This window comes from Geotrypetes seraphini, chromosome 3 (genome assembly GCF_902459505.1).
Source record: "Geotrypetes seraphini chromosome 3, aGeoSer1.1, whole genome shotgun sequence".
Classification (NCBI taxonomy): Eukaryota; Metazoa; Chordata; class Amphibia; order Gymnophiona; family Dermophiidae; genus Geotrypetes; species Geotrypetes seraphini.
In genome coordinates, this window is record NC_047086.1 from 397,811,980 (window position 1) to 397,827,443 (window position 15,464).

The 15,464-nt window shown below is 46.0% G+C and overlaps 1 protein-coding gene across 1 annotated transcript in view; it reads right to left on the reverse strand.

The window, feature by feature from the left end:
• The window catches only part of GLP1R (glucagon like peptide 1 receptor), a 245,924-nt gene that overhangs the window by 15,430 nt on the left and 215,030 nt on the right, over nt 1-15,464 (reverse strand). Inside the window, exons 10-12 of the mRNA XM_033935380.1 lie at nt 14,785-14,873; nt 3,374-3,512; nt 2,539-2,580 (exon numbers count right to left, since the gene is read on the reverse strand). Coding sequence (XP_033791271.1) covers nt 2,539-2,580; nt 3,374-3,512; nt 14,785-14,873 — 270 coding nt within the window. The remainder of the gene's footprint in view (nt 1-2,538; nt 2,581-3,373; nt 3,513-14,784; nt 14,874-15,464) is intronic.

The window sequence follows — 15,464 nt, forward strand, 5'->3', positions numbered from 1 at the left end:
AGTATCTGTTTTAGTAACCCTCGTGCAATTCTTAAAAATGTACCGTCTTAAGTAGGAGCCATATATGACCTCCATGCCATACTTAAATATGTACCATCGCAGCAGGAGAAAAATATAGTAAAGCAGACCACAGAGTGTCGAGATATTCACAGGCAGAGAGTCAGTGACTGTAACATAGAAACATAGAAAGAGACGGCAGATAAGGGCCACGGCCCATCTAGTCTGCCCACCCTAATGTCCCTCCCCTACCTTTGCCCTGTGAATAGATCCCATCTGCCGATCCCATTTGGCCTTAAAATCAGGCACGCTGCTGGCCTCAATCACCTGTAGTGGAAGACTATTCCAGCGATCAACCACTCTTTCAGTGAAAAAGAATTTCCTGGTGTCACCTCGTAGTTTCCCGCCCCTGATTTTCAACGGATGCCCTCTTGTTGTCGTGGGACCCTTGAAAAAGAAGATATCTTCCTCCGCCTCGATGCGGCCCGTAAGATACTTGAACGTCTCGATCATGTCCCCCCTCTCTCTGCGCTCCTCGAGCGAGTATAGCTGTAATTTGTCAAGCCGTTTTTCGTATGGTAGATCCTTGAGTCCCGAGACCATCCGGGTGGCCATTCTTTGCACCGACTCCAGTCTCTGTAGAACGTGACTAAGAATTAGAATGGAACCAGCTCTGCTGGCTATTTATACAGACCTCAATGTTCACTGCTGGTCACCCTGACAAGGCCTGGCACTGAATACTGACCCCCATATGAAGCAGTGACAAGTGAAGTGGTTTCTTCAAAATTACAAAGGGAACTTGTACACTGCCTTTGGCATTCAAAATTGACAGCACTGGAGGATTAAGCGACTTGCCCAGGGTCACAAGGAGCACCACTGGGATTTGACCTCACAACCCCTGGGTGTAGAAGCAGCAGCTCGACCAGTGAACCACACCTCCCAGGGTTTGAACTCTGGGCACAACTGGGGGATTCATCCCTTGGGGAAGCGGCAGCTCACTGCAGAGGAGGCAGTGATACAGAGAGAGATGGGCACCGGTGAGCAGCCTATGCTGCCTTGTCTGCTAGTGAGAAGCATATGAGCTGGACCCGTGCTAGAGCAGAGGAAGAGAAGTGGATTGAGATACTCTAGACGTTGTTGTCAGCAAAAGCAATCATTTTCGGGAAGCGTTTTGACCACCGAGAAGCTCATTTTAGCCTTTCCCCAGCCCTTCTGTCCCTGTGGTGTCCCTTGATTGCAATCCACGGGTGGGAAAGGATTTAGAAGGGACCAGGAAGCAGTAAAGTCCAGCGCTGCTATGAAAGAATGGACGACTGTCACTCAGCAAAGCCTTTGCCGAAGTCAGAGCGCCAGCAGTGAAGCTGTAGATTCTAGCGTCTCCTTCCTTGTCTGACTTCTGCTAAAGTGAGTTTTCATTAGTCGTCTTCAGCTAGTTTTTATTAAGGAAAGAGCGTGTCATCAATACTGGTCGTTTATTTTGGTGGTTCTTAATCCCGTCCTTGGGTACACCTAGCTAATTAGGTGGAAAGATATCCATAATGGATATACATGAGAAAGAGTTGTACACGTCTCCCTCCATATCCGCGGTTTCCGTATCTGCGGATTTGCTTATTCGCGATTTTTCGGCTGCTGACTCCGCCCCCTATTTTTCGTCACTGAACCCGGCATTTCACATTGGAAATCTCTGCTCCCGGCATTGTACGGAGCAAATCGCAGGTCGGGTTATTCACGGTTTATTATCTTTTTCAGGTCTATTTTACTGAAAACCCGTGAGTAACATGCAAAAAAGTTATTTGCGTTTTTTTGGTATTCGCGGCTATGTTCTGCCCGCATCCCGTGCAAATATGGAGGGAGAAGTGTATACAAAAAAGATGTTAGCTTGAGCAGCGAGACCTGCCCGAACTTCTCGCACCGCGCTGCTCAAGCTATCAGGGAGCGGAATGGCAGCAACAGGGAGGTAGTAAACGCGCTATTTGCAAGTGACCCCCCTGATGCAGGCGGATTGATACGCTGAAACGCAGTGCCGTGTCGGGTCTTCATTTACTGTATGCTTTTCTGGACTGAAATAAAATATCCTGGCTCTGGTGGAAAGCTTTTTGTCCTGTCCCACTGTATCCCTTGCTTGGAAGTAGAACCCATACACGCAGCCTGACTCAGTCCCTACAGCAGGGGTGTCAAAGTCCCTCCTCGAGGGCCGCAATCCAGTCGGGTTTTCAGGATTTCCCCCATGAATATGCATGAGATCTATTAGCATACAATGAAAGCAGTGCATGCAAATAGATCTCATGCATATTCATTGGGGAAATCCTGAAAACCTGACTGTATTGCGGCGCTCGAGGAGGGACTTTGATACCTCTGTCCTATAGCAACTGGCTTCCACTGGGAGGCAGCAGGGAGAACATCCAGGAGGGACTGTTAGCCTGCAGGGTAGATTACTTTTAATTGTTCGTTCTTTTAAGCCCTGGATTTGGGAGACTCACATCCAGAACAGCAATGAGTGTCCCTTATTGAACCTGGTCAGAATTATTCCATCACTCTTACCTCATTGTTGATAAAGCAGTACAGAACTGCAACCACCAGGCCCTGAAAGCCAAGAGAAACAAAGAACGCGTGAGGTGAAGAAAATTATACAGTGCCATCACTTTAACTCCCTGTGTACAATTTTTTTATTTTATTTTTATTTATTCAATTTTTCTCTACCGTTCTCCCAGGGGAGTTCAGAACGGTTTACATGAATTTATTCAGGTCCTCAAGCATTTTTCCCTCTCTGTACTGGTGGGCTCATAATCCATCTAATGTACCTGGGGCAATGGGGGGGATTAAGTGACTTGCCCAGGGTCACAAGGAGCAGTGGGGGTTTGAACCCACAACCTCAGGGAGCTGAAGCTGTAGCATTAACCACTGCACCACTCTAATAGTAAAAGTGAGCCAAGTAAAGGACAATCAAGCCATTGTGACATCACTGATGAGGTTGGCTCTTATTGGTGGAATGAGGCATTATGACATCACAATACCAGCTCTGGTTACCAGAGACAATTTTCTATACCGTTCTCCCAGGGGAGCTCAGAATGGTTTACATGAATTTATTCAGGTCCTCAAGCATTTTTCCCTCTCTGTCCCAGTGGGCTCACAATCTATCGAATGCACCTGGGGCAATGGGGGGATTAAGTGACTTGCCCAGACTCACAAGGAGCAGCGTGGGTTTGAACCCACAACCCCAGGGTGCTGAGGTTGTAGCTTTAACCACTGAACCACACACTTGCCTTCTGGAAAACTCTAGAGCACTGGATCTAAAATTAATCTGCAGGATAAAATATGACTTTCCCTCACCCATCATCTACATTGTAGGAGAGAGGGGAACTAAAGGACAACTCACCTGGAAGGAGGTGAAGGAGAGCTCAAAGAAGAGTTTGATGTAGCGCAGGGCACCCTTGGCATGCTCATCTGTTAGAAAAGCAAAGATGACTTCGTGTGTCCCCAAGAGAGGGATCAGCGTTAGAGTGGACTTAGCCAACCTGTTAAGATCAAAGAGAACAATAACAGCACAAGGTGATTTGCATGATTGCAATGTCCTTCACCCCAAAGGACTGAAGATAAGCAGTGAGTAAAGGTGAAAGAATACTCGTGATAGTTCTGTACATTGTGTTATAACTTTTGAGGTTGTAGAAGACATAAGAACATAAGAATAGCCATACTGGGTCAGACCAATGATCCATCAAGCCCAGTAGCCCGTCCTCATGGTGGCGAAGTCAGGTCACTAGTATCTGGCCAAAACCCAAAGAGTAGCAATATTCCAGCATCTCGAAGAATAGCAAGATTCCGGAACCCCAATGAGAGCAACATTCCAGAGCTGAGATTGTGATGTCATAATGCCTCATTCCACAGTGCCTCAGAGCCAACCTCAGAAGTGATGTTACAATGGCTTGATTGTCCTAAACTTGGCTCACATAAGAATAGCCTTACTGGGTCAGACCAATGGTCCATCAAGCCCAGTAGCCCGTCCTCACAGTGGCCAAGTCAGGTCACTAGTACCTGGCCAAAACCCAAAGAGTAGCAACATTCCAGAATCTCAAAGAATAGCTAGATTCTGGAACCCCAATAAGAGCAACACTCCAGAGTCAAGATTGTTATAATAATAATTTTAACAGCTTATATACCGCAATACCGTGAAGTTCTATGCGGTTTACAAAGATTAAGCAAAGGTACAAATTGATTGACTTTAAGAGGGAGGAAGAAAGAGGGTTAATAGGACAGGAAATCCATTTTGAGGAGAGAGTGATCAATAGAACATATGTCATAATGCCTCATTCCACAATGCCTCAGAGCCAACCTCATCAGTGATGTTACAATGGTTTAATTGTCCTAAACTTGGCTCATATAAGAATAGCCTTACTGGGTCAGGCCAATGGTCCATTAAGCCCAGTAGCTCGTTCTCATGGTGGCCATTCCAGGTCCCTAGTATCTGGCCAAAACCCAAAGAGTAGCAATATTCCATGCTACCGATCTAGGGAAAGCAGTGGCTTCCCCCCCATGTCTTAACAACAGACTATGGACTTTTCCTTGACCATAGAGTGTAGAGCACACTTATGGTTAACAGCCCCAGGCATACAAGGTAGTTAATTGGTATTGTGTACAGGAAACCCTGCCCCCTATGTACCTGAAGAGAGAAAACCCAGGCTGGCATCTCTGAGGAGTGAAGGAAGAAATCTCAGGAGCATGTGAATTTATTACTACCACTCTGTTACTACTTGGTACTTGGGACCTAGGTTGGCCACTGTTTGAAACAGGATTCTGGGCTTGATGGACCTTTGCTCTGTCCCAGTACAGCAATTCTGATGTTCTTATGTGAACCAAGTATAGGGCAATCAAGCCATTGTGACATCACTGCTGAGGTTGGCTCTGGGAATGAGGCTTTATGACATCACAATCTCAGCTCTGGACTGTTGCTACTCTTTAGGTTTCTGCCAGGTACTTGGGACCTGGGTTGTTTACTGTTTGAAACAGGATTCTGGGCTTGATGGACCTTCGCTCTGTCCCAGTACGGCAACTCTTATTTTCTTACTATTTATCACTTATACAGGGCTGAAAGGCATATACAGCGCTGTACATTTCGACATTTAATAGACGGTCCCTGCTTGGAAGAGCTTACAATCTAACTTGGACAGCCAGACATGATCTATAGGGTTGGGGAGGCAGAACATAGTAACATAGTAACACAGTAGATGATGGCAGATAAAGACCCGAATGGTCCATCCAGTCTGCCCAACCTGATTCAATTTAACTGGCCTAGTTCAATATTTAATATTATTTTCTGATTCTAAATCTTCTGTGTTCATCCCACGCTTCTTTGAACTCAGTCACAGTTTTACTCTCTACCACCTCTCTCGGGAGCGCATTCCAGGCATCCACCACCCTCTCCGTAAAGTAGAATTTCCTAACATTGCCCCTGAATCTACCACCCCTCAACCTCAAATTATGTCCTCTGGTTTTACCATTTTCCTTTCTCTGGAAAAGATTTTGTTCTACGTTAATACCCTTCAAGTATCTGAACGTCTGAATCATATCTCCCCTGTTTCTCCTTTCCTCTAGGGTATACATATTCAGGGCTTCCAGTCTCTCCTCATACGTCTTCTGGCGCAAGCCTCCTATCATTTTCGTCGCCCTCCTCTGGACCGCCTCAAGTCTTCTTACGTCTTTCGCCAGATACGGTCTCCAAAACTGAACACAATACTCCAAGTGGAGCCTCACCAATGACCTGTGACCAATGACCTCCAAGGTAAGAGGAGTTAGGAGTTGAAAGCAGTCTCTCAGAGGTGGGCTTTTAACTTGGCCTTGAACACTGCCAGAGACGGAGCTCACCATAGGGATTCGGGCAGCTTGTTCTAAGCATATGGTGCAGGATGGCGGGTTTATTTTGCAGCCAGTTCACCCACTGCCACCCCTGTTTGCCCTCTCCAACCCCACGCCAGTGCTGATAAATGTAAACAAAGCAAACCATGTTAGGTCCTAGTTCGCAGGATACACATTTCAAATCTGACGTATTGTAATCACAAGATAAAAAATAAAATTATTTTTTCTACCTTTAGCTGTCTGGTCATTTTATTATTCAAATCATGTTGGTCCCAGGCTCTGATTTCTGTTTGTCTTCTGTTAAGTCTCTCTCCAGGGTCTCCTGCCCATTTGACATTTTCTTCTTTCTCTGTGCTCACCATCCATCCCTTCCCTTCTCTCTCCTCCACTCGGCAGGTCCAGCAACCCCCTCAAGGGTCAGCACCCCTCCCCCTTCCCCTCTAGCTCCATCCTCCAGTCCAGTGTTTCTCTCCCTTCCCTCCAGCACCCCCTTCACCACATGACCAACACCCTCTCTCTCTCTTCCCTTCCTCCAGCTCTCCCCCCCCCACCTCATATGGCCAGCATCCTCTCTCTATTCCCTTCCCTTCAGGCCCCCTACCCCATGTGGCCAGCACTCTCTCTTTCATCCCTTTCCTCCAGCTCTTTCACACCATATGGCCAGCATCCTCTCTCTCTTCCTTTCCCTCCAGCCCCCCCCCCCCATCCCATCTGGCCAACATCCTCTCTCTTCCCTTCCCACCAACTTCAGCCTCAGCTAATCAAATTGCACCTCTTCCCCCTTTGTGGGTCAAGCATCCTCTCTCCCTTCCCTCCAAGTTCCAGCTCCACCCCCAGGTCCATCAGCAGCAGCAGAGGTGGAAAGCAACAAACCCTCCCCCAAGTGGGTCCAATACTGGCAGCAGCTTACATTCAAGAATTTACTAAAATGGCATTTTGAAACCATCGAAAGTAAGATTTTCTCTTGCTTTGTATCACTTCAAGCTTTGTTTGAACACTCTACTGATTTTGTGCACAGTGTCTGGGAGTTTTTTATGCCTGTGAGGTTTTGACGTTGGAGGTGAAGGCTTGTGGGCCCGGCGTTTGTATGCGCCAGGCCTGGCTCAGGGAAGCAGGGAGAAATCGGTGTGGTGGCTTAGGGGGAGGGGGGCGGCAGGGAGAGAGAAAAAGAATTGGGAAAGTGGAGAAATCGGTGTGATGGCTTGGGGGGCGGGGGAGAGAGAAAGAAAGACAGAAAGAAAGAGGGGGGCAGGGGGAAAGAGAAAGAAAGACAGACAGACAGGGGAGAGAGAGAGAAAGAAAGAGAGGCAGAAAGAAAGAAATATTGGATTTACAGAAGAAGGAAGTACAACTAGAGACTCATGAAATCACCAGACATAAAGGTAGGAAAAATGATTTTATTTTCAATCAATCAAAATGTGTCCGTTTTGAGAATTTATATCTGCTGTCTATATTTTGCACTATGGCCCCCTTTTACTAAACCACAATAGCGGTTTTTAGCACAGGGAGCCTAAGAGCATCGAGAGCAGTGCAGGGCATTCAGCGCTGCTCCCTGTGCTAAAAAATGCTATTGTGGTTTAGTGAAAAGGGAGGGGGGTATATTTGTCTATCTTTGTATAATTGTTACTGAGGTGACATTGCATATTTTAAAGTCATCTGCCTTGACCTCTGGAAAAAAACCCCGAATACAAATGATAATTAACATTTTCTCTGCGTACAGTGTGCTTTGTGTTTTTTAAAATTTTATTGTTGGTAGATCATTTTGACTTGGTCATTTTAAACGTAGCTCGCAAGCCAAAAAAGTGGGGGCACCCCTAATCTAGGTTATTTTGTTAGGTTTTGTTGCTATGTTTGAAAACTGTTGATATTGAATGATCTGACTAGAAATTGTTATATACTAGAGAATGACACGGTGACAAAATTCCCGTCCCCGCGGATAACCGCGGGAAACCATCTTCATGTCATTCTTTAAGGAAAGAGGGAAGAATCAGAGTATGAATGGCCACAACCACTGACCCGCAAGCTTTGCTTTGAAGAATGCTGGTGTAGAAGGACTGAGGTTGAAACAGACACTACAGAATGACAGTCTCTGGTATCCAGAGCAGATATTGTGATGTCATAATGCCTCATTCCACCAGTGCCTAAGAGCCAATCACATCAGTGATGTCACAATGGCTTCATTATCCTTGGCTCACATAAGAATCAGAGTATGAATGGTCACAACCACTGACCCGCAAGCTCTGCTTTGAAGAATGCTGGTGTAGAAGGACCGAGGTTGAAATAGACACTAGAAAATGACATGGGTTTATTTCCCGCGGTTATCTGCAGGGACGGGAACGGTGATGAATTTTGTCACCATGTCATTCTCTATTATATACTATGCAGTCTTGTACACCACCTAATACTTATGTGAATGGCAGTATTTCAAATCAAATAAATCCAACTCAATCCTTCATTGGACAGAAGCATTAGCATCTCAGTTGCCTGGAAAATAGGTGGTGGATTTTGTTGACAGATTAAGTTGGGGTGGGGGCGAAAGGTCCCTGTTAGGTCTGGATGGAGCAGGGGAATGGGTTGTGGTGATCTCCCCACCCAAGGTTATAACGAAATGCTAGAGACTGCTCGATGAAAATCCTGAGCTCACCCTGACCGAGAAGGGGGTTCCCAATAAAGACCCTGCACTATGGTGAGCCCCGATAGTTTTGGAGGTCAATCTCGCCTTGTTTAAGAAGGGAACCTAAGAGCAATGGAGTTGCTTTGCTCAAGGATTAGAGCCGACTGTGGATGGACCTTTGCTAAAGGATTACAGTTGATTGTACACTTCTCCCTCCGTATTTGCGGTTTCAGCACTCAAAGTTTCACTTTTTTGCGATTTTTTTTGCATGCTGACTCCGCCCCCCCCCCCCCCCCAATTACATCAAGAGTTCCTTTTCTTTTACGGGACCAATAAAAAAAGTTTAGCGTTTACCAACATTCACTCTGAAAATCGCTGCTTCCATGCTTTCTCTCACAAAATCGATGCTTCAAATCTTTCACCTTGAAAATCGCTGCTTCCCAGAATGCATAGAGAGAAACGCTACTTCCCAGCGTGCATGGAGAAAATCGCTATTACCCTGAAAATCACTGGGAATTGCTGCTTGCCTGCTAAAAGCCCTAAAAACTTTGGGAATCGCTGCTTGCCTGCCATAACCCTAGAATATCTGGGAATCGCTGCTTGCCTGCCAAAAGCACTAACATATCTGGGTTATTGCCTCTCCTTCAGGAACAGGTCAGGTCTCCCACCATGGCTACAAAGTGCAAGAGTTCAAGTGCTACTCAAAATTCTCCCAAAAGAGAGAAAAAAGTGAAAACCTTACAAGAAAAGGTAGAATTATTGGATATGCTTCAGAGACTAAAGTTATCCGCCGCTATTGCTCACCACTATGGCATTAACGAGTCAACCAAGAGGCAGCTAGAGAGTTCCCTGCTACCTTTAAGGCAATTATTAAAGAGAAGGGATATAAACCTGAGCAGGCATTCAATGCCGATGAAACTGCTCTCTTTCGGAAGAAAATGCCACAGAGGACTTTCAGTAGCAAAGAGGATAAACGAGCACCAGGTTTCAAGGCTGCAAGGGATAGATTAACCATGCTGCTTTGTGCAAATGCAATAGGCCATATGATAAAGCCAACCCTGATTTATAAAGCCGCAAACCCCCGAGCCTTGAAGGGAAAAGATAAGTTCCAGCTGCCTGTTTACTGGATGAGCAACAAGAAGACTTGGACAACAAGAGCTCTGTTCCTAGAATGGTTTCATCAGTGTTTTGTGCCAGAAGTAAGAAAATACCTGGCCAATAAAGGATTGGAATTCAAGGTTCTGTTGGCATTGGACAATGCCCCTGGACACCCAGACACACATGAGTTCCACATTGAGGGTGTTGAGATTGTCTACATGCCCCCCAACACAACATCTCTCATCCAGCCTCTCGACCAGGGGGTAATAAGGACCTTCAAAGCACACTACACCCGGTATTCCTTGGAGAGGATTGTCCATGCTATGGATAAAGTGCACAACATGGAGAACATCATGAAAAATTTGAAGGAATTCACTATTCCCGATGCCATCAATATTATTGAAAGATCGGTGAAAGCTGTCAAGCCAGAGACAATGAAATTACGCTGGAAGAATCTTTGGCCTGAATGTGTAAAAAGGGATAACACTGTCAATATCACAGAGCCAGACCAAGAAATTATGCAAGACATCATGACAAGGCAGTGGCTGCTGCCAGAAGGATGCTGGACTGTATAAAGAGAGGCATAGCCAGTAGAAGGAAGAAGGTGTTGATGCCCCTGTACAGGTCATTGGTAAGGCCCCACTTGGAGTATTGTATTCAGTTCTGGAGACCATATCTGGTGAAGGACGTAAGAAGACTTGAAGCGGTCCAGAGGAGGGCGACAAAAATGATAGGAGGCTTGCGCCAGAAGACGTATGAGGAGAGACTGGAAGCCCTGAATATGTATACCCTAGAGGAAAGGAGAGACAGGGGAGATATGGTTCAGACGTTCAAATACTTGAAGGGTATTAACGTAGAACATAATCTTTTCCAGAGAAAGGAAAATGGTTAAACCAGAGGACATAATTTGAGGTTGAGGGGTGGCAGATTAAAAGGCACTGTTAGGAAATTCTACTTTACGGAGAGGGTGGTGGATGCCTGGAATCCGCTCCCGAGAGAGTAAAACTGTGACTGAATTCAAAGAAGCGGATCTAGAATCAGAAAATAATATTAAAAATTGAACTACAACCAGTACTGGGCAGACTTGCACGGTCTGTGTCTGTATATGGCCATTTGGTGGAGGATGGGCTGGGGAGGGCTTCAATGGCTGGGAGGGTGTAGATGGGCTGGAGTAAGTCTTAACAGAGATTTCGGCAGTTGGAACCCAAGCACAGTACCGGGTAAAGCTTTGGATTCTTGCCCAGAAATAGCTAAGAAGAAAAAATTAAAAACATTAAATTGAATCAAGTTGGGCAGACTGGATGGACCATTCGGGTCTTTATCTGCCGTCATCTACTATGCTACTATGTTACTATCATTGACTTGGCAAAGCAGGTGGCTGGGGAAGGCTTTGAAGATATGGACATGGAGGATATTCAAGACTTAATAGACACCAGAGCAAATGAACTAATGGAAGATGATCTCATTGACCTGACCGCTCCTGAAGGAGAGGCAATACCAGATGAAGAGGAGGAAGGAGGAGTAGAAGAAGAAGTGCTAGAAGACAAGTTTACACTGGATAATATTGCAGAGGGCATACGCAGGTTCAACGGTGCGATTGGCTTTTTCTATGATGTCGACCCATCCACGGTACGTGCGTTACAGATGAGGGAGTTAGCAGAAGCAGCGATTTCTACATGCAAAACCATATATAAAGAAATGATGAAGCAGAAGAGCCAGACGGAAATCACAATGTATTTCCAAAAGATACCGCGAGTGACTGCCTTTCCATCCACTGCCTCACAATCCACCTCTTCCACTCATGAGAAGGCATCCCCTTCATCTCTTCGTCTTCCTCCTACTGAAGACCCACTTCCTCCACTGAAGACCTGTGTACAGGGCCCTGGTGGTCACTTATCCTCTTCGTCTCCTCCTCCTGCAGTACTTGTACAGGATGATAAGGATGAAGACACTGCCTGAGTACAGGTATTCCAGTATTGAACTCTCAGTATTGAACATTTCTTTTTTTCCTTGTTAAGAAAACAGTATTGAACTTTTTTTTTTACCCTGAGATTATTACAATATTGTTATTCCCCCCAAACTGCGAATTTCAGTAGTAATAATAGTGGCTGTTTCAAAAAACCACAAATAACTGTTGAAAAGTTATTCGCGGTTCCAATAGTAAAAACGCTGGCTGTTACAAAAAAAACCTGCGAATAACATATAAAAAGTTATTCGTGGTTTTTACATATTCACGGCTATGTTCCATCCGCATCCACAGCGAATACGGAGGGAGAAGTGTAGATGGATTCTCGGCTCGCACTTTCAGGTGGGCACCTGGCCCATATCTTTGGGTGTGTGGCAGATGGCCCTTTCTGTTGGGGAGGGGTCATGACAATTGCCAAGCTCAAAGGTCATCCAAAGCGATATAAAACGAGCATCAGGGAGGAAATTGCACAGGGAGTGAGCAGAGAACACGGCGTAGCCAAACTGCCGTGCCCCCTTCTAGCTGATTTCTATACAAGCTGTTTCCTCCCAGTGGGAGGTGGATAATAAAACAGACTTGCAAGAAAGTGGAAAAATAAGGGTTTTATTTAAAAAGAAAGTTCTGGGGAAAAAAAAATAATTGTCGCAAGCAATGTCTTCGCCTGCTAGCAGCTATCATTTATTTGTGGATTTTCCTCCAGATAAATGTTTCCATTGCTTCTTAAACCCCTGCTTCCCCCCCCCCCCCTCTCATTTCTCCACTTCCTCATTTCAGGAACAGATTCTGCTCCCCCAGCCTGGTGATATCTGAAAATTATTTCAAACCCTCCAGTGCCTTTACTGCTCTGCCAAATTCTTAATGGCTTATAATATGCCATAATCAAAACAAAACGCTAATGGCCCATGCTGAAAGCAACTTGAGAACCTGACGGGTTTCCTGCTAAGGAAAATGATTCTTGTTCTTATTAATTCTCTTCTCACAGGGAGGTAATTACTTTCTCATTTACATATTTTAGCTACAGATCGTAACCCTAATAACCGAGCCTTGCATTGATGGATGCTGGGGGAAATGCACTACAGGACTAGAGAGACCTGAGGATGCAGCTGTGCAGACTTGGGCGCTTTCTCCACAGTGCTGGCATGCCGAGGGCAAAGCAAGTGGAAGGCAATTCTATAATGTATGTGTATAAGGTTACATGTCAGTTAAGCATGCATTTCTTTACAATAGCATATTCACATATATGCCAACATTGCATCTAAGTGCTATTCTGTAAATATGCATGTATCTTACTTAATAAATATTTTACAGGTACATAGAAACATGATGGCAGATAAAGGCCAAATGGCCCATCCAGTCTCCCATCTGCAGCATCCACTATCTCCTCCTCTCCCTATTGGCTAAGACTCTTAACATTTACATCTCCTCTTCCTATTGGCTAAGGCTCTTTACACCTACATTGTGAGGTCATAGAGCTGCCCATCCACAGTAACCATTATCTCTCTCTCTCTCTCTCTCTGAGAGATCCCATGTACCTATCCCAGGCCCTTTTGAGCTCAGACACAGTCTCCGTCTCCACCAGCTCTTCCGGGAGACTGTTCCACGCATCTACCACCCTTTCTGTAAAAAAGTATTTCCTCAGATTACTCCAGAGCCACCTCTTAACTTCATCCTATGCCCTCTCATTCCACAGTTTCCTTTCAAATGAGAGAGATTCTACTCATGCGCATTTATGCCACATAGGTATTTAAACTAGAGAGTTGCGCGGGGACAGAAATCCCACCCATCCCTGCCCATCCACGCAAGGATCCTCTCCGTCCCCACCCATCCCCGCCAAAATGCTCTCTTTCCCCACCCGTCCCCGCAAGGAATTACCTCCATCCCTGCCCATCCCATAAAAAGCAGCTACTTCTGATAGGATCATCAATTCCACAGTTTCTTTTGTGTTTGCGCTGCTGTTTTCCTTGTGGAATCTCTTTGGTGGAACCCTTTTTTTGTTTTCTGTTCAGGTAATTAACTTATAAACCCCCTCCATTATATTATTTTGATGAACCTTGCTTCCAAAGCCTTCCATCCCCATGGGAGTCCCTTTGGCTAGAGGGAGGTCCCCATGGGAGTCCCGTGGGCCAGAGTGGGGTCCCCGTGGGAGTCCCATGAGTTAGGGGGGATTTCTGCGGGACCCCCCGCGGGACCCGCGAGATTCCCGTGTTCCACGTTCATACCTCTAATTTAAACGTCTCTATCATATCTCCCCTCTCCCGCCTTTCCTCCAAAGTATACAAATTTAGATCTTTAAGTCTTATGATGAAGACCACGCACCATTTTAGGAGTCTTCTGCTGACCCGACTCCATCTTTTTGAAGGTGCGGCCTCCAGAATTGTACATAATATTCTAAATGAGGTCTCACCGGAGTCTTATACAGGGGCATCAATACCTCCTTTTTCCTACTGGCCATATCTCTCCCTTTGCCACCCAGCATCCTTCTAGCTTTCACCGTCACCTTTTCAACCTCTTTGGCCACCTTAAGATCATCACATACAATCCCACCCAAGTCCTGCTCTTCTGTCGTGCAGAGATTGGGTGGAGAGTGGGCGGGACTCCTAGACCCCCGCCCAGTTCCCACCCCGTTACACCCCAGCAACGCCCTCAGCTCTTCCCCCAGCCCCATCCCCGCTGCCTGTTTGTTGGGCAGGAAGGCATTTGCGCATGCGTGGATGCCCCCTCCTGACGCAGTTTCTTTTCAAAACCCAGACAAAGAGCCGGGTTTTGAAAAGCTGTCTGGACCCCCGGCCATGCCCTCAAAAGGAGGACATGTCCAAGGAAATCCAGACTCATTCAGTAATAGAATACTATAAGTTACATGTATAAACCTGGAACTTAGGCATGCTCACATCAGCTCCATGGCTGTTGTAATTGCTTACATACAATTAATATGCGCGTATTTTTGATGTTAAGCTAATAATTTTGTGAAGTAAAATAGGCATTTATATGCCAGGCACCCTGGATGCCTATTTAGAGGGGCACAGTTATAGAATTACCTGTGGCATTGTAGTGGGAAGAGTGACACCTAGTGGCCAGAATAGACACTCCTAAAAGCACTACAGAAAAGGACTGTACCCCACTCCCTTGTGCAGAAGCGTTTATCGAGGGGGTGGGAAATAGTAGGGGGCATGTATGATGATTTTCTGCTTGCTCCTGCCTTTTATTAATTCTCTTTTGGGGCGGCAAGGTGCACCTAGCAATTATTGACCAAATAACTCACCGACATTTTGTGTCCGTTTTGCACATTAAATTTGCTTGCAGTTTGGATATGATGATACAGATCACCCTGATAAAGATGAGGAAGTTCACCTGCCATATTGGGAAGAGAGAATCACAGCGTGAAATTCATGCGCTGGCCCACAGACTTCACGCAAATCAGTGAACGGTGGGTCATAAAAACAGTCGCACCATGTGGGGAGGAGGGTTCCCTCCCCATGAATCACGAGCACACTTCTCCCTCCGTATTCACTGTGATGGGGGGGGGGGGGGGATCAACAGACCTGCGAATACAGAAAAACCGTGAACTTTTTCATATGCTGTTCCCTGTTTTCTATTAAAAACCATCGTGAATAGGGTGAAACCGCAAATAACATGGTGGGAGACCTGGCCTGTTCCTGAAGGAGAGGCAAAGCATGGTGAAGAAAGTGCTGGGAATCAGCGATTTTCTCTGTGCAAGCTGACGTGATTTGGGAGGGGGTGGGGGGGGGAGAGCCAGCAAGCTAAAAACCACAAATAATCGAAACCGCGATTGCTGAGACCGCGAATACGGAGGGAGAAGTGTATGCGATTTCCAGCCCTGTGGGGAGCACAGATTGACCTAGCAATGTGCATTAATCTGGATAATGCTGTTTTTTCTCAGAACTGGGGCAGAGCCAGGGTACGGGACAAGCTACGGATCAT